This window comes from Charadrius vociferus, unplaced genomic scaffold (assembly GCF_000708025.1).
Source record: "Charadrius vociferus isolate BGI_N301 unplaced genomic scaffold, ASM70802v2 scaffold163, whole genome shotgun sequence".
Lineage (NCBI taxonomy): Eukaryota > Metazoa > Chordata > Aves > Charadriiformes > Charadriidae > Charadrius > Charadrius vociferus.
The window spans coordinates 150863-170079 of record NW_009648332.1 but is presented as its reverse complement, the minus strand read 5'-3'; the positions used below and the strand labels follow the sequence as shown (position 1 = coordinate 170079).

At 39.9% G+C, this 19217-nt stretch overlaps 1 protein-coding gene across 2 annotated transcripts in view; it reads left to right on the top strand.

Moving 5' to 3' along the window:
* FGGY (FGGY carbohydrate kinase domain containing) overlaps positions 1–19217 on the top strand; it is a 137860-nt gene that overhangs the window by 29303 nt on the left and 89340 nt on the right. For both annotated transcript variants that reach the window (XM_009884583.1, XM_009884582.1), the window contains one exon: positions 17770–17885. In XM_009884583.1, the coding sequence (XP_009882885.1) occupies positions 17770–17885 (116 nt within the window). The remainder of the gene's footprint in view (positions 1–17769; positions 17886–19217) is intronic.

Below are 19217 nucleotides of genomic sequence, written 5' to 3'. Positions count from 1 at the left end.
TGTGGAGCTTGATGGAAGAGGTGGAAGAGTCAGGATAATGCAGGCTTGTGTGGTGAACTATATTAGCTAATGGTATTTAATAGTCAGGGCCTTCATGTGGGTTTGCCTATCAGGGAGACGTGAAGGTGCTGCTTCTACTCATGCCTTATAAGTAGCCTAAATCCCAAGCATGTCTTGCAGTTCCCTCGCTTTCCAATTTGTGAAACTTCCCTGAGTAAAGAGATTGGTTGTACCAGATCGCTATTTTTGTGATATGGGTTAAATAGATTGAGCAAGATGCTGAGAACAAACGTGTGTTTACTAGCAACTAGAGTTAATGGAAAAACAAAGCAGTCAATCCAATTCTGAAGGGCTTTTCAGTTAACCATGTTCATTCTTTTCTTTGGGCCTTTTTCCAGCAAAGCACTTAGGCACGTGCTTAAAGTTAAAGCATGTGCTTAAGTGCTTTGCTGGTCTGGGTCCTTTATTTGCTCTCCAAGCATGTTGGTATGAACAGGCTGTTGGTTGTATGAATGTTTGGGGAACTGCTCTTCTTGCACTGTTCGTTTTACTCCTCTGAACTTTTTGTTCACTTACGGCCCAGAAAATATACTTTATGATTTCAGTGTGACACAGATAACAATTTGCAAACAGTTTGTAGGTTCTTGATTGAGATTAATTGGCACTGATTAGGCAGAAATTGTGTATGTGGAAAAATCAAGGTCAGTCCACGCAGAGTTTTCATCTGATATCTTGCTCCAGCCGAGTAGTCTGACTGGTAGCACTTGTCATATGACGTGAACATCTTCAGACAGTTAAGGTATTGTGGATTTAGCCCATGATATGACATGTTACTCCTTCTTTAGGAATATTCTTTTTAAGTAACTACTGCCTTTTAGGTGGCACTTGCTGTTATTTTGTGATCTGGATGTTGATTTGTTTGTTTATTTATTTATTTCTGTTTTTCATTACTGCAGTCCAGAGTTGCATATTGCGCTGTCCCTCCTCCTCGTTCTCATACCATCCATGGCAAGTCCAGACAGGACAACTCAGTTGAATTGAGACCTTAGGATTTCTTTCTGCATCTTGCAGCAGTGAAAATTGGCCTTTCACCTGTAGAGCCATCTTAAAACATCAGTGACTCAATTTTCTTTGTGCTTTTCTTTGTCAAGTTGCAAACCGCTTTATGCTAAGGAAAATGGCTTAAATGTGCGGAATGTACAGCCTGATATCGCTGACTTAATTGCTGGAGTTAGTAAGGACCATCTGTATGGAGTAAGTCAAGCACAATGCTGCAGTTGCTTATGCAAACAAGTGACTTACATAAATGCTCCAGTTGACGTCAAAGACACTATTTGCTTAGGTCAGGTTACTCACACCTAACTCTTTGTAGGACCAAGCTCAGTGATAAATAGTAGTTTGCAAAATTGCATTTTAAAGAAGTTGTTCTTAATTTCTCTTACATAAAAATGTACAGGGTTTCTATGAAGAGTGATCTTTTTAATTCCGTCACTAAATTTGGTAAAACTCACAAATGTGGAAATTCTTGCCTTTTTTTTTTCATTAAAAAAATATAAGGCATTAAAAATATAAAACACTTAATTTTTTCAGGCAGCAAACATGGGGATTTTAAATTTACTTTCAGTCCATTCTTCTCTGTGCTTGCAGCATTTGCAAGTGTTTTTTCTGCAAGTATTGCAGTATAATTCAAGTATCAAGAAAGGGAAAGACAAATAACTGCATGAAAGGGTTCATTAGAGTTTAGAATAGTGGTAAACTCCACCCTTCTGGTTCAACCGTCACCTTTCACAGTGTTTAGTGAAAGGCAAGCTCGGGCATTACCCTGCTTACCTGGGAGGGTTAGCTCTGTCTCTGAGAGAGCTGCGGATGTTCATTCCCAGATGAAGTTGTTTTTAAGATTTAAATGAATGTAAAAACTATTGATGTCCACCTTCCTTGTGTAACAGGCTAAAGCATCTGAAATTAGAAGTAACATCTTTCTTTAGCCACTCTTCCAAGAACCTGTGGGTTGATTTGTTTGATTGTTATAACAAGTCAAAGCGGAGCTTCATTTTGTCCAGTCCCTTCTCTTTTACGATGGCAGCAGTACTTGTTTCAGAGGAAAAAAAGGAGAGAGGAATCCTAAAATTCCCAGCATATTAACTTCCTTCTGGGGTTACTTCTTTGAAATCATGCTCAGTTAATGAGAGTTTATGTTCCCTTATATTATTTCTCTCTATTATGAGTGGAAGAAGTTTAGATATCCATGTGATGTTTTTAATTTTTTTTTCTGTTAACGTTTTGGTCCCAGCAATACCCATACCGTTTTTCAATTGCATAATGATTGTTTGTTTTGTTTGAATAAATGTATTGCTGTATTCTGAGGAATAATAACACCTGATTTATCTGTTCTGTAGCCTTCTTTATTTTCTGTATTGATCTCCCATTCCTCTCCCTACTGATGTAAATAAGCTGTTTTTTCATTCTTACTTTATGGAAATTTATGTATGCTTTTACTCTCTTCTGTTACCCGTTTCAGAACTCCTTGTAGTTCTGCTTGTTGGAGTTTTCTTTGTTTGGTTTGCAGAATCACACACATATGATGTATGTGGAACGAGCCATCTTGCTTTTCCTTTGATTTAAATGCCTTATCTTAAAATTTAAAAATTCGTACTAATGATTGTAAATTTTGACTAAATATATCTGGTATTTAGGAATGACTTTTGATTTTAAGAGAATACATTGGCTGAACTGATTCTTGTCACGGGAGGTAACAACACACGTCATTGCCTGTAGAAGTCTCTGACGTGCATCTCTGATTCAGGCAGCCGAATCCGGTCATCCAAACTTGGGCAAGACTTGAAGGAGGTTTGCCCGAGTAAAGGAGGGCTCAGTATTGGAGTTTAGTATGTGAAATCGGATCAGTCTGCATCAAAATGTAGTTATTAAAACTTTCTTTTATTGCAGTACTCTTGGCAATTTCCCTGCTTCTGTTCTGGTTTCACTTAGGCTTCGTCTGGCCACAAGTGCATGACAACCTAGGTTCCAGTTCAGTATGGTCTGACTAAGCTGGTAAAAACTCCCATTAACTCTACTGACATTTCTTCAGGACTTTATACTCACACATATGTTCAAGTACTGTGCTAAATTAGCCTCTCAACAGTTTTGACGTTAGGAATAGATACATTATTTACTCACAAATTAGTAAAATGTGTCTTTAAAGTGAACTTGCGAAGAGATTTCTGGACTAACAGTTCTCTCTCTCAAAATATCAATGTTAGCGTTGTAAGGGTGTTTTTTTTCCTCACCACTCTAATCCTACTCAATTCTATGAAAACAGCATAAACCACATCATGGAGTGGCATTTCTCATCTGGAGATTTGCTTTACTGGTCAGCATATAGAGTGTCAGTGTCCCCATGGCTGCTGGCCAGGCACTGCCCTCAGCGTCATGCCACACTTTCTGAACCACTGGAAAAGTCCACAGTACTTCCTAAGTCTTTGTGCTCCCTAAACATGGATGGTGGTGGTGTGTGTCCCGTGTTTACTTTTGACACAGCAGAAGGATGAAATGTCATGGAGCTAATAACAGCAATCTTCCTATAGCCTGCTGATGCCAATCCTGTGGAATAATAAAGTCTATTATAATACAGGTTAGAGGTGTGAGGATATGTGTGGCCATGTGACAGCCAGCGGCTGAAGCACTGCCTGGCACTGACAGATGTGTTAGGTGATGCACATGTGGATGTGAGTAGAGGTGTGCTGCCGTTATTGTACTGGGAGAAATTTATATTGCTGAAGGAAGTAATCTCGCTCTATCAAAAGCCAGATGGTGGTGAGAGAGCTTGCCTGAAACCTGACTTCCTTTTGCTCAGTTACTCGTAGCCTTTGCTTCATCTTTTGACTAACTTCATTGAGTGTTTGGTGTAGCCTTGAACTATGATAAATTTGCTGAAGCTTAGCCTTCCCGAGGAAAGCTGTGTACTGGCTCTGTATACTGATACTTTCAGTTTTAGTTGTGTAATAGCTGTAACCGCCTGAAGAAGGTAACAGGAGAAGATGTTTTTTAAATACAAGCTCTTAATTGAAATAGATATTTGACTTCCTATTGCGGAGTGCTTGAAATACTGAGCGTGAAAGAGTATATTTTTCTGAATAAATGGAACTGAAACACTGCTGATGTTGCATAATGGCAGGAGGTCTGTCCAGAGGGCAGGCTGCCGGACTGGAGCGGCTAGATACATGGGCTTTATTTCCAGTTTTGCTTTTCATTTGCCTTGCCATTTTTGGATGATTTTTATAACCTCTCCTCTGGTCATTAAGCTTTTAAACCTCTCCTCTGCTTATTAAGCTTTTAAAACTTACTGCGGCAAAGAGATTCAGTCTTACATATATGCACGCTTCTTGTTACACTCATATTTAAAGACTTAGACTGTAGCTGTGCATAGGAGGATATTTCATGTGTTCAGCATCTTAGTATCTGAATGGTGTCTTTCTGCCTGGGTCTCTAAACTGAGTCTCTGGAGTTCAAGATTCAATTCAGGGGTCTGAATGAGGTTTACTCTTTGACCCTTGGCCAAGTCACTCAATTTCTTTTGCCTCTGTTTGCCATCTTTTAAGGGAATGGATTAATATTTCCAATCCCACATGCTATGTCTGATTTGTCTAGACAATACATTTTTGTGTCTAGGACTGTGTCTCATTATGTGTTTTTCAACAATGCCGAAGACAATGGGCTTGAATCTTGGTTGGGTGTCTGTAATATAACACAGAATGAAATTAATAAAAAAGCAAGCAGTCTGCTGACTGTTTGCTTCCCCTTGCCTCATGACATGGTGAGGCGTATGTGGGCGGATAAAATATTCTTATTTTGTACTTTCTGGTCCAACTTCACATGTTTAGCTAAATGTATCCCTGGTATGAATCCACTGAATTATTGGATGTACACAAGGGATTTATCTGACTCGCTATATTGCACTTGAGATGGGTGTTTCCCTCCAGGTCTGATGACATAACTTGTTCTAGGAGTACTGAATTTAAGAGTCTAAGTCTTTAAATCTTTTGATAGTGTGTTCCTAAAGAGAAACACATTTTTTTGGGTTTTTTTTTTTTTAATTGGACTCTGTTATAAATAGTAAAAGAAACATAATCTCATTTTAGTTAGTGTGATTCACCTTTTGTTGTACAACTTTTTTGACATTTGCAGTTATTTATATTTTTTAAAGGACAGGTTTAAATATATTATAGCAAACAGTTACAGGTAGTTGTATTTTCCCAACCCAAAGTAAATATCTGTATGTGTATAAATATGTACGTCTGTGTGTATTTATGAAAAAGTAAAACATGCGAGTTTTCTTATAATACTTATATCTCAGATGCATACTTTCACATCTCTGGCAAGATATACAAAAGTTCCATTTTTAAGGACCTTATCCAACACAGGATTTTATTTATGTGGGTTAATCCGTTGAGTCTGAGTGTCACAGAGGTGGTTTTCCCAACAGTCTGTCATTAAGTTCGAGGTATATCTGCATAATACAACATCAGTCTCATACCTCTTCTGGAGTACAGGAAACATCTACACTTTATATTTCTCAAGAGACTCCTGTGCTTATTGTGGTTGTAATTGGAGGTCACTCTTAACTCTGGTTGGGGTGGTCAGTAGGTTGATACCACAGTTTAAAGCACTTTGCTGCTTTGAAACCTTGTGCTGCTATGTAGTCTTTGAAAATGATCCTATTGTTCTTTTTTTCTTTCCAAATGGCACCCAGGGTTTAAATATAACATGGAATCTTGTCAGGGAGTGGCTGTAATCAGAGGAGATTAATTATAGATGTGGGTGTAGAAAATTGCAAATGTAAATTGTATTTTTCATACAATATAATCTATCCCTTTAAGTAAGCAACATATTTGCTTAGAAAATTCTGTAATTTAAAAAGCCAGCCCAAAACCTCCTAAGTGTTACAGCATGAATACCGAATACTAGAGTGAGGTTTGAGTTAATTGGTCCTTTTTCCTCTTTTCAGAAACGATTTTAACTTTTTGATTTACTATTTGAAAGACTTTCCTGCTCAGGGATTGTTGCTGAGGTCACGCATGGTGGTATGTGTTCACAAGAGTCAAGAGTCCTGCTTCTACATGCTGTATCCTGACAAAAGGCCAAAAAGCCCATGATAACAAGTCTACCTTGAAATGCCTCCTTTCGTTGAGGTCCTGGAAATAATCTACAAGGAAACTATGTTATGGTTGTACAAGAAATTGTTTTCTTGTATTTTCTTCCCAGATATTGTCTAGAACTTCTATAATACGGAAATGATGCTGGCCAGCAAGTGGGCATGGAGACAATATCTGTGAAATGTGCTCAGCCAATGCTTGTCTTCAAGTGGTGCAACCTTGGCCAGAGTTGGAGCTCCTGCTTGCATGAGAAAACCAGTTGTGGCCATATCTGGCTGTTTTGTCCGCCTCAGGACAGCTGCCCTTTGAGGCGGAGGGACCATTTTTGTGCTTGGATCTGTAGCGTAGGTTTCCCTGAGCAGTGATGAAGCCTGATCTAATATGTCACAAGTTCAAAAGAGAAACTCTCCATTTCACCACAGTGGAATCTGGACAAACCCCATTACCCCTCCCAGCCTCATGCATTTCCTTCTCTGATAAATAAGTTTTGAAGTACTGGTGTAATGCCTACGTTTGTTGGTCAGAGATTTGGTTGATACCAGTCCCTCAGGGGTCGTGATGTAGCTGCAGTTCCCTAAAAGCCTTCCTCCTACCAAAAGGAGTATGCTGTTCTCTCATGGACTGTACTTTGGCAGAGAGATTTACAGCAGAGGAAGGGAGACCTGTTTTACATTTTAAAATAAAAGCTGTGTCACCAGTCCAGTGAGACTTCTGACATTCCAGATTTGAGGCCAACAGAGCTGCTGAACGCAAGTTCATAGATTTTTAAACCAAAATTTAGTCTTGTTGATTGTGAAGGTGTCTTTCAGGACCATACAAGTTCACCAAGTCAGCAAGGTTCAGAAAAAAATGGAGGGAATAGTGTATCTTGAAATGCAAACTAATACTTTAAAGACAGATTTTAAAGAAAACCTGTGAAATCTTTAGGCCAAACGTAGTACTTCAATGTAATTTTTTTTGGCAACAAAACCAATTTGGCTTGAAAGGGTTTGGAAAGGTATTATATAGTCAAATATCAGTATCACTATCTTCAATGTATCCAACTTATAGGGCATCAGCTGTTCACCGTCCTTTGGGTTGGTGACTTTGTGAATTGGTATCTTCTACCAAACTTCCACACCTGTAGTAAAAAGAAATCCTTTCTACTAAAACTTTATATTTTGAAAGTGAAGATCTATTTTCTGAGATTCAGTTTTCATCATGGTGAATTCAATACTGAAGATGTTTAAAAAGAGATAGTGAAGACTTCCAAATAAAGGGGGAAAAAAAAAAAAAGGAAGAGCCAAATAATTTTTGGAACATTAACTCTTCAATGCTGAGATCTGGACTTTAATCTTATTTCACCTGTGAAAGATGAAAAAATTGCTATTGACCTTAATGTTAGCAAATACTGGTTTTTCATTGCATCATGCAGAAGGAAGGAAATTCAGCCTAGAGCTTTATATCTATAATTATGTATATTATAGATCTTTCTTCTTCTGTGCAGTTTTAATGAAGGTTTCAAAGCTTTGATTTTGCTGTGATATTTAACTTCTTTAAAAAATCTAAATGGCAGTCAGAGTGCTTTTTATTATTTATGACAAATATAAATGTTATCCAGAGCATAGAAAGGATGAAGCTAGTGGAATTGCTAACGCTGATTACCATAATTTCCTTGCTACCTTTATTGGCTCGGTTTAAGTCCTCAGACATGCAAAGACTGAAAGTCAAGGCCTCCGACTGCAACTGGTATGTGTCTGCTAGTTGTCCCAAACAGGCTTCCCCACCTGTCTTTTCCGTTTGGCATGTTTAATGTTTTGTTAGAAGAAGAAAACCCTTTTGAGGCAAGAGTCACGTTGCACTGCTGTACTGAGACAGTGGGTTTGGGCAGGCAGGAATTTCATAGGCTTTGGGTCAAAGGCAATAATAATAAAAAGTGGTGTGTTGTAAATATTAGGAACTTGGGATTTGCACATTGGGTGGATGGAACAGACCCTGACATGTTTTGGTTTGTGTACATGCAATTAAAGAGCTGTTGAATAGGTGAAATGAGTAAAATGCAGACAGTGTATGTGAAACAGAGCACACCCAGACTTACTTGGCCCTGTGGTTTAAAACTAATCTGCCTGAGAGATCTACTGCAGTAACTGAGTGACAACAGGTGCAGCTCTTACACTGCTGTGAACTCAACCCACCGCTCTTTGATTCTTTTTAGCAAACACTTAACACGGGCAGCATCTCATGCATTTTATACATTTCAAAACTAAATGACTAGGTGTCACATTTTTTTTCTCCTATTACCTGAGAAGTATTCCCTTAGGACAAATTGGCCTCTTCTTTTCCTGTTTCACCCAAAGCAACCAAATACACCAGGCAGACAGAGACATTGGCGTGACAGGTATAAATAACAGTGGTGTGTGTGGATCTAATAATCTGGTTCTATTTCAAAGGTCATGTATTAATGTATATGGCATTAGCCATAATGGAACAGAGAATAATTACATGTTTCCTATTGCTCTGTGATAACCTCTGCTGTTTTCCAGGCTTTTGCAGTACCAATGCCCAGTTCTGTTTAATATAAAGTTTGGATGCTGGGAGTACGTGTGCTGTGTTTTAATTTTTTGTCTGGAACATTTTTGCAAAAACCACAGTCGGATCTGTGACTGTGTTAGAGTGGTGAATTGCTCCTTTTTGTAAAAAGGCTCGAGACTGTGGGGTGCATAATTCGGGAGGACATTGACAGCTTGGTCCAGATGTCAGTATGTGGAGAAGTTCACTTGAGCAAAACCTAAGCTCTGGTTTTCAAATTGAATTCAAAGTCTGTTTTAAATTTGAAGTTCGCAGAACAAAAGGAAAAACATGTTTGATGTTGTGACAGTCACACTCCATTGTTTCAGGTCTCCTTCTTGCCTTCAGAACGTCATACTGCTTGCTTAGTTCTTGATTCTTTGTAGCTTTAAATAAATCTGGGCAACAGACTACAGAAAGTTAATTTATCCTACTGTGTGCTGTTTCTTTTGGGACCTGACTATACCCTATCCTAGCTTCTGTAGGGCTTCGCTTTGGTACAGTCTTCAGCAAGGTGCACTTGGTTTTAGTTCATCACCACCGAATCACACTCAATATGACAGCCAGGTTGCAAGGCCTTTTTTCATGGAAGCGATCCATTGAACATGTTTTGCGATTAAACTGTTACGCTGTTAATGATGCCTGCAAAATTTATTATGTTAATGAGTTTTAATTCATTTCTGACCTGTAAGGATGAATTAAGCAGATCCTTTTCCTTTGGAATCAAGAGCAAAGCTTCCATTCACTTCAGGATGGTCAAGACAGCGTACTCTGCCTTTAAAGCTGGTAGCTGACTCATTTGCCAGGATGACTAGTATTGTACTAACCCTCTTGAATGGAAAGTCGTGTATAAATGTCTTATGGAGTTACTTTTTAGGGAAAACCCATTTTTTTTAGTAGATATCCTTGTTAATAGGACTTTTGCATTAAACTATACTCAAAATCAGGATGACTTCCAGAAGACTACTGCAGTTATAGAATATGCTGCAAACTGTGTTTCGTTGTCAAAGATAGCAAGTATTCTCCCAGACAGGGCAGAATCTCTGCAGAGTTGAGGGTCACGTCCTTGCTTGCTTTATCCCTTCTGGAGTGTGGGAGATGGTGTCAGCAAATAACAGACCAAAGCATAAAGCTCTGGCAACTCTTAAGTAGGTGTGGAGAAGTTTTTTGTGACATTTATCTTTTAGATACATTTTTATGCAGGTAACCAAGACCATACAGTATCCCCCCCCCCCCCTTTTTTTTTTTAAAAGTGTATATGATTTCCTTCTCTCCAAGAAGTACAACAGAATGAGAGATAATACTTACAATGGGTAGGCAGTGTGGGAAGAGCCACATATCAAGCCACTTTAAGCACCAGAGTTGCTTTGGCCATGAGCCTAGTTGCCCTGGATCCTTTTGAAGGTTAGTGGGGGCAAATAGGTGCTTCCAGACAACATTTTGGGAATTAATCAGTGTGTGTTCAATCACTACAGACTCCCTGAACCTCACGGTTTTCTTATGAGGACATACTGCTGGTGGGCTTTTCAGAATGCTGAGATTCTGGTCGTGCAGGACTTCAGCACATCCGCAGTCAGTGCTCAGCAAGAGATGTGCAAAAACTCAGAGCTAAACAGTAATAGAAAGGATTGTGCAATATGCTGTGCGTGGCCAAATCTACTTTGTAATGAATGTGGCAGGGTTTTTTTTTTCTTGAGGCTGTTGGATGCAAGTAGCATCCTATAGTTCTTTGTAGCCTAGAATTTGTAAGAAACTCTAAACATAATCATGTTCCTGTTGAAAATCTGGTTCAAATAAAATAAAAGTTTTCCATGCAAAAGGGTTGTTTGTTTCAGTAGAAGTATTCTGAGCAAAACGTTTTGTTCTGAACAGAGAAAGGAAATCTTTCATTTCATTGTATTGGGAATATGCTTGAGGAAAACAGTCTCCAAATTTATGGTATTTCAGCCTAGCTAAATATGGCCTGTGCTACTCAGGGCTTCCGCACCATGCCTTCTCAAGTCCTGCATTAGATTAGGCAGTCGGGAGAGGACTGTTGCCTAGATGATTGCCTATTAACTCAGCACCTTTTGAACCCGGTTGGTCCTGGTAGTGAGGTAAGGGGAAGTTTGCTTCTGTCCCTCTGTTTCAGCCAGCTTCAGCCAGTGCAAGTCTGGTCTTATGGCCAAATAATTGAGGCAATACTGCTAAATAGTTTGGAAAAAAGGAATATACCACAGTGAATATCAGTAATATTTTTCTTTAATGTCTTTGCCCTTCATCTCATAAAATGTAGGAGTTGCTGTGAAATATAACATTTTCTAATAGTTGAGGCTTTCTTTCTAGGTGTAATGATTTGGTTCCTCAGCTTCCTCTTCTCCATAATGTCTTTCTGGATACAGTTTTTCCAAGTTACGAGTTGTGCTATCACTTTCTCAGGGTGATGCTCTAGAGGAGAATTTCTGAAAAATTGCCCATAAAGCTAATATATGTCTATGTCATGGGTATTCAAAGGTGACAAACCATGAACAAACTGCTCTCTACATGTATGTACAGCTGTCTAGGATACATAAATTGAGCAGCTGTGTGTAATTATTGGAGCACCTCATCAGGTAAGTCACAGGGATTTGAGTTCAACATATCCAGGTTCTTCTGAAGCATGTAGTGAAGTTAATCTGTTGTTATGGACATCTCAAAGAAATCCTTTTTTCTTCAGCTATTATCTAAGAAACCAGAATGCCTTTCTGTGGTACAATACGTTCTCTTAGATATTAAGGATTTGTGTAAAGCTGTATTGTTCGATTAAACATGTACTTTTTATGTGGCAATGGAATGGTGGCAAGGATGGAATAAGGAGCTTAAATCCCAGAGAAGTGCACATGCTCAGGCTGCATTTATAACAAGCGTTTTGAGGTTCTTGTGGCCATGAAAATAAAAACTTACCAACATCTCTGAAGAATAGTCATGAGCAGGTTGAAAACCTATGGGTAAGAATGAGAGCCTGAGGCAACAAAGGAAACCTTGTGGCTGGTGTCTACTACAGGCCGCCTGGTCAAGGGGACCCTATTGACTAAGCCTTCTCACTCCAGCTACAGGAGGCATTGTGCTCGCAGGCTCTTGTCCTGCTGGGGGACTTCAACCACCCCGACATCTGCTGGAAAGCTATCACAGCAAGCTGTAGGCAATCCAGGAGACTCCTGGAGTGCATCAAAGATAACTTAAGACAGGTAATAGACAGCCCCACCAGAGGGGATGTGATACTGGACCTGATGGTCACCAATGCAAGTAAGCTAAATGGTGATGCCAAGATTGGAGGCAGCCTGGGCTGCAGAGGTCATGCACTGGTGGAGTTTGCAGTCCTGAGGGATATGGGTCAGGGGAAGAGTAAAGTCAGGACCCTGAATTTTAGGAAAGCAAACTTCCAGCTCTTCAAGGAGTTAGTACGTAGGACCCCCTGGGAAACTGCCCTAAGGGACAAGGGAACAGAACAGATCTTTAAGGACACTTTCCATAGAGCGCAAGAGCTCTTCATCCCCAGATGCAAGAAATCAGGAAGGGAGGGCAAGAGACTGGCATGGCAAGAGACTGGCATGGCTGAGTTGAGACCTGCTGGTCAAACTAAAAGGCAAGAAAGAGATGCACAGGCAGTGGAAGCAGGGACAGGTATCCTGGGAAGAGTATAGGGATGCTGCCCGGTTGTGTATGGAAGGGGTCAGGAAGGCCAAGGTGCAGCTGGACCTGAACTTGGCAAGGGATGCAAAGAATAATAAGGGCTTCTACAGGTATGGCAGCCAGAAAAGGGAGGTCAAGCGTACTCCCCTGATGAGCAAGACTGGCAAACTGGTAACAACAGACAAAGAGAAGGCTGAGGTACTCAATAACTTTTTCATCTCGGTCTTCACTGGCAACTTCTCTCCCCACATCTCTCGAGAGGATGGACTGCAAGGCACGGATTCGGGGACAAAAGTCCCTCACAGTGTAAGAGAAGATCAGGTTCGTGACCACCTGAGGAACCTGAACATAGAGAAATCTATGGGACCTGACAAGATGCATCCCAGAGTCCTGCGGGAACTGGCTGATGTAGTTACCAAGACACTCTCCGTGACATTTGAAAAGTCATGGCTGTCAGGGGAAGACCCTGGTTACAGGGAAAAGAGAAACATTACACCCATTGTTAAAAAGGGTAGAAAGGAGGACCTTGGGAACCACTGACCTGTCAGTCTTCCCTCTGTGCCTGGGAAGATCATGGAACAGATCCTCCTAGAAGCTATGCTAAGGTACATGGAGGACAGGGAGGTGATTTAAAACAGCCAGCATGGCTTCACAAAGGGCGAGTTCTGCTTGACCAACCTAGTGGACTTCTGTGATGGAGTGACTACATCAGTGGACCAGGGAAGAGCTATGGATTTCGTCTAGCTGGACTTCTGTAAGGCCTTTGACATGGTCCCCCACAACATCCTGCTCTCTCAGTTGGAGAGATATGGATTTGATGGGTGGACTGTTCAGTGGATGTGGAAATGGTTAGATGGTCACATCCAGAGAGTAGTGGCCAATGGCTCAATATCCAGATGGAGATCGGTGTCAAGTGGTGTCCTTCAGGGGTTTGTATTAGGATCAGTACTATTCATGATCTTCATCAATGACATAGACAGTGGAATCGAGTGCACCCTCAGCAAGTTTGCAGACGACACCAGGCTGAGTGGTGCAGTTAACACACCTGAGAGACAGGATGCCGTCCAGAGGGACCTGGACAGGCTTGAGAAGCAGGCTTGTGTGAACCTCATGAGGTTCAGCAAGGCCAAGTGCAGGGTTCTGCACCTGGGTCAGGGCACCCCCTGTTATCAATATAGGTGGGTGATGAAGGGATTGAGAGTAGCCCTGCTGAGAAGGACTTGGGGCTACTGGTGGATGAAAATCTGGACATGAGCCAACAATGTGCACTTGCAGCCGAGAAAGCCAACAGTATACCGGGCTGCATCAAAAGAAGTGTGGCCAGCAGGTTGAGAGAGGTGATTCTGACCCTCTGCTCTGCTCTGGTGAGACCCCACCGGGAGTACTGTGTCCAGCTCTGGAGTCCTCAGCCCAGGAAAGTCATGGACCTGCTGGAGCAGGCCCAGAGAAGAGCCACAAAAATGATCAGAGGGCTGGAGCACCTCTCCTGTGAGGACAGGCTGAGAGACTTGGTGGTGTTCAGCCTGGAGAAGAGAAGGCTTCGGGGAGACGTTATTGCAGCATTTCATTAAAGGGGGCCTACAGGAAAGATGGGGACAAACTTTTTAGTAGGACCTGTTGCAATACAACAAGGGCTAATGGCTTTAAACTAAAAGAGGGAAGGTTTAGACTAGATGTAAGGAACACGTTTTTTGCAATGAGGGTGCTGAAACACTGGAATAGGTTGTCCAGAGAGGTGGTAGGTGCCCCATCTCTGGATACATTCAAATTCAGGTTGGGTGGGGCTCTGAGCAACCTGATCTAGTTGAAGGTGTCCCTGCTCATTGCAGGAGAGGTTGGATTAGATGACCTTTAAAGGTCTTTTCCAACCCCAACTATTCTATGATTGTGATTCTATGTAAATGGGTTAGTGTTTTAGCTTGGATTTGAGGTTGGTCTTCATATCAGAACCTTCCACTTACAGATCTGCCAGTTAATTAATTTGGGAAGAGGTGTCCTTCCTGGTTCACGTTTTCTAGACTGTATTAATTCAACTAGGAATCATCTATTTATCCTTCTTCTGTAAACACTTTGCATTTATAAATCTACACAAGTAGGATGAAAATCTCACAGCTCCGTTGCTGTTTCATGCTAGACTGTGTTCAGTCCAGCCATATCCAGTAAGAGAGCTCCGATACACTGGAGTTCAGTGGATTGGCAAGGGCCGATCTGTCCCTGTTCACGCTGTTTCAGTGGCCTGGATATGTAATGTGGTGTCGCTCAGAGTGAGCTGTATGGAAGAGTTGGCCCCTGTTAAAAACACGCTCTTTGGAGCCCAGCAAGGCTGCTCCGTTTTCTGTTTGGATAAGCACGGAGACTCAGAGGGTGTTGCTTTGTGATCTTTAAAAGTGAGGAGCCATGACATTTAGTTCTCATCCTTAGAGCATTTTTCAGGGTGTGGCAATAGTTCATAGCATTAATCTAGTTAGAAAAATACATGTTCAGTTCTGATGATAATTTGTTATGATTTGGTATTTACCATATTTGGGAAGACCTGATGCATTATTGTTTCCCTCTTTATGTCTATTTTTTTCCTAAAGTGATGACATGATCTTTATTTCAAATATCCTGTCTTTATTTTTCCTTTTAATGAGAGGTTTGAGCTGATTTGGGGAAAATGTTTATTTTTTCTCAGTGTTTTCTTTAGCCTAGAATTTATTTATTCACCCAGTTTTTGTCAAAGGTCCTAATTAGATTTCTGTGTCTGGCTTTTAAATCCTTAGAAATTGGAATTTCTTACATCAACATTGTCATTTCTGTAGTTACAGGTCATGTGCTTTTCTGTTTTCAAACCAGACACCGAATTGTAATTGTCTGATTTATTCTTAAACTGTTAAGAAAAAAAGGGGGGTGTATGTCAAAACTGTCTGAAGAGTAACCCTGAAATAATCTCTACAGTATTTATAAGGATAAAAATAGTTATCTCTATTTCTTTTTTCGCCCAAAATGTGTAATGTTAATAAATTCTCTCATTGCAAAAAGCAAACAATGCACCTTTATAAACAGTGGGATTGAAATGAACATCACCAGTCCTCTGGTTGTAAGAACATGGTCACTCCAAAAGAACAGAATGAAGTGAAACATGATGCATTTAAAATATACATTCCTGTCCTGGATGAGAAAATGGGAGTACGGGAAGTCCACATAATCATCCGATCTTCTGCTCAGTGTCCCATAAGAGAGAGAACAGTGAGAACAGTGGCTTTAGCTGTCCCACCCCGTGAGAATGCTGCCCTCAGTTGTACATCCTTGGGTCTTGTAAACCCCCAAAACATGGTGAATCTGAGTTCCAGATAGTTTTCCAGCTGCGTGGAAAGGCTCTTACTGTTCTTATTTGGCTTTACTATGTGTACAGTATCAGTGTCTAGAAGCCTTCTCTTTGATTTGTAGATAGTAAATAAAAATAGCTTCTCTTGTTCTGTTTGCTGATTCCTTTGCAGGTTTCTGTTACTATATTTTAATGGAGGACAGCCACTCACTGTTGCTTTCTTTGTGGGGTATTTCTATATAAATGAATGGGAAGCTGTGACAAGGATGTTTGTCAAGCTTCAAAGTAGCAGAACCCATTCCCGTAGTAGCCTGCTTTTCAAAAAGACCAGAGCCTTTATTATTTACTGCCTGCTTTTTGCTACAACTGTGTTTTACAGTTGTAAATAGAAGCTGTAAATAGAAGCTCCGCTTTGACTAGGCAGGAGAAGTGTGATGGACCGAACACTTAGAACTTTGAGTATCTAGTTGGGTTTGCTTGTGTTTCATAGGTGTGGGTTGTGGGTGCTGATACGCGTGACATTCTTTGGGACACCTCACTGTATCTGACTGTCAGCTGTTTTGCTGTCTTGTTTTTAAGTTTGCTGAAGGCAGGAGTCTTCCTTCTTCAGTATTGTACCTCGCTGTAGACTGTGCGGTCGTTGTCCAGAGCTAGTTTTCCTAGGCGTCATGGTAATGTAAGTAATATGTAATACAATAACAAGACTTTTAGTTTAGTTCTCCTTATTTAGGTCCCTAGGTAGTTCACTTGGATGAAAGGAAGGGTTTACTTTAACTCAAAAAATATTTTTTTGTAGACCGGAATTTTGTTTGTATTTTACTTAGGCGAAACTGCAAGAAAAAGTCAAATGCTTCAGTAAAATTCAGTTTGCTTTGAAGATACATGTTCGAGTTGTAACAACCTAATCAAAAGAAAATATCTTGGAAAGCACGTCTTAGCTGAAAATCAGTCACAAATAAGCTGTCTTGTAAGACATCAAAGAAAATCCATCTCTTAAAGGGATTTCTCTTTGAAAACAGTTATGATGTGTTTCCCTGAGATGCACCCGAGACATCTTGCACTTGATGGTACAGTAGTATTCCCAAGCCTACAGGCAGCTGAAATTTTCAGTAGTATTTAGCATTTTTTACGCCTTTTAGTTTACTGACTTTTCAAGAACAATTAAATACTCATCTTTTGGGATGGTTCTTAGTGTTCAGACAGAAAGCAGTCTGTGTGCTACTGAATCTTCAGTAACGTTGTTTGTATTTTGGGGGGAATGAGAGGTTGGGGATATGAATTATTTTAGGAGAAAAACATTCTGTGATAGTCTATGATAGACATTTCTGCAAGTTCTCTTATCTTTTGTCTATATTCTGCTCCTGCAGTCTGCCCTTGTGATGCTGTACTGTCACAGTGAAGTTCAGCATCAGCTAATCAGGAATGAGACTTGAAACAAGAACTTAATATTGCACTCAGCTGCGTTATGGCTAATGCTGTTTCAGGATGTCACTGAATTGTCGTCGGCTTCTGCTGAAATACAGACCTAATGATAGTGGTACTTGAACACACGCTATGCAGAAGCTCTGGTAGTTGGATGCTACTTTGCTTGTACGCATTCCCCTGATAAAGACATTTTGTACCTGCAGGTATTAAAGCAGTGCCATTTAACCTCATTATCAGCGCATACATAATCTCTTGTAAATTGTAATTCAGCTTGAACATAAGTAATAGAAAGTTTTTCTGAGGACATACTGTGTGCAAAACGTTTCTGTTTAGGTAGAGCCTGGAAAAGCAGGAGTCTCTCTGAGCTGCTTGCTGAAGAACTGTTGTGTTCATGCTGTGCTGTCTTCTAGGCATATGCATGGCCTGTTATTTGACTGATTTATGCAATGAAGTGGCCAGACCAGGAGTTGTTTCAGCAGAAAAGAATCTTAAACACAAGGTCTTTTTAAGGTATCTCAAGACGTGTGCTCCAAACGGTGACAATTTTTTTTTTCATGTTAGCATTATGCTCGAAATTTTTGACTCAAGAACGAAGAGATCATTTTGCCCCAGTTTCTTTGCAGTCACAAGTTTAAAACTGAATGTGTTCATTTGCCTGATTGCATGCCTGTATTATCTCTTTTCTAGGTCCCTCTGTACAGTAGTGTGCAAGTGGACGTACGCTTCAGATGGAGGTTGGGATGACAGTTTCTGGAAAATGATTGGTTTGGAAGATTTGGTGAAGGATAAGTATGAAAAAATAGGTATATCTGGGGGTTGTTTTGTTTTATACCTATACATTAAAAGTTACATATACATTTACATGTATATATAAAAATTTATATGTATATATAAAAAAGATCTATACATATAAAAAGACTTTTTGCTGTATTATTGGGAATGTCAGCAGAAACGTAGCAGGGTTTGATGAAGGTTCAGATAGGTTGGTAACAAGGTTGGATGCCTTTCCTAAGTACACTTTTTACTTTGCGTTGTCATCAAAAACGGTTTAAATTTTATGCTTTCTATCCTTTTGAAATGCGTAGCTAGCCTTTCAGTATAGCTCAGCCTCAGCGATAGAGCGGTAGATGGGAGCCTCAGCCATTGATTACATGAAGGAAGCAGCTGATACGGGTATATTGGATGGCTGGTCACAATGTAATAATTTATGGCTGTTACTGATAGCATGTTTTCCGACCTGTACCAGTCTCCCTTAATTTTTTTAAAAAAGTGCTACTTCTGCTTGTTATTATCTTCATACTGGTTTTTTCACTCTCTTAAAGCCTAAGTTTAATTAGAATGGAAGCCTTGCTAATAGCAATTCCTACAGCAGATATTCATTAAAAGTCCATAATGTTAATATACCAGAAAATTTCCAGGATAACTTTATTAGACTTTCCCTGTTAAGTTAATGGACTTTTAATGGATGTCCTAAGCAGACATGTCATTAACAAGAATATTACCAGACATGAATTAAAATATGCTCATTCATCAAAGTTAATTATCTGAAATTTCCTTTGATTTTTTTTTTTTTTTAATGTCTACCACTTTGAACAAGTTTGTGCAGCAGTTTAAATGCAGCAACATGAAATGGAAATGGCATAGGGAGGACTGTAGTGAAATGAAATGTAGTGAAATCTATAAACTTCTCTCATCATCGCAAAGTATACTATAAGTCATTTTCAAGTTATCAGAAAATTGTACTTGAAAGCTTCCTTGAATAGATTTCAGCTTTTCCCTCTGCAAGTGAAACTGCTTATGCAAAGGTATAAAACCTACTAGGAGTATTAGGCTTTTAGCTTCCTGAGGTTTTAGTTTGAGTACAATTCTTACAACATCTATCACATGTGGCTTTTAGCAAATCTTCAACAAGTTAAAATAAGACTTGCAATAAATTCATGTTTTTACCAGAAAATTGAATATCTCGGCAGCTGGTGGTCTCATGGAAGAGTATTTTTAAAATAAATTATTTATGAACTGTAAGCTAAGGCTTTAATACAATATTTATGGAATGCACTTCAAGGACAGTGCAAAGCAATTTGCCATTTTAAGTAACTAAACATACATGTTTTAAATGATAAAATAGCCATTAATAA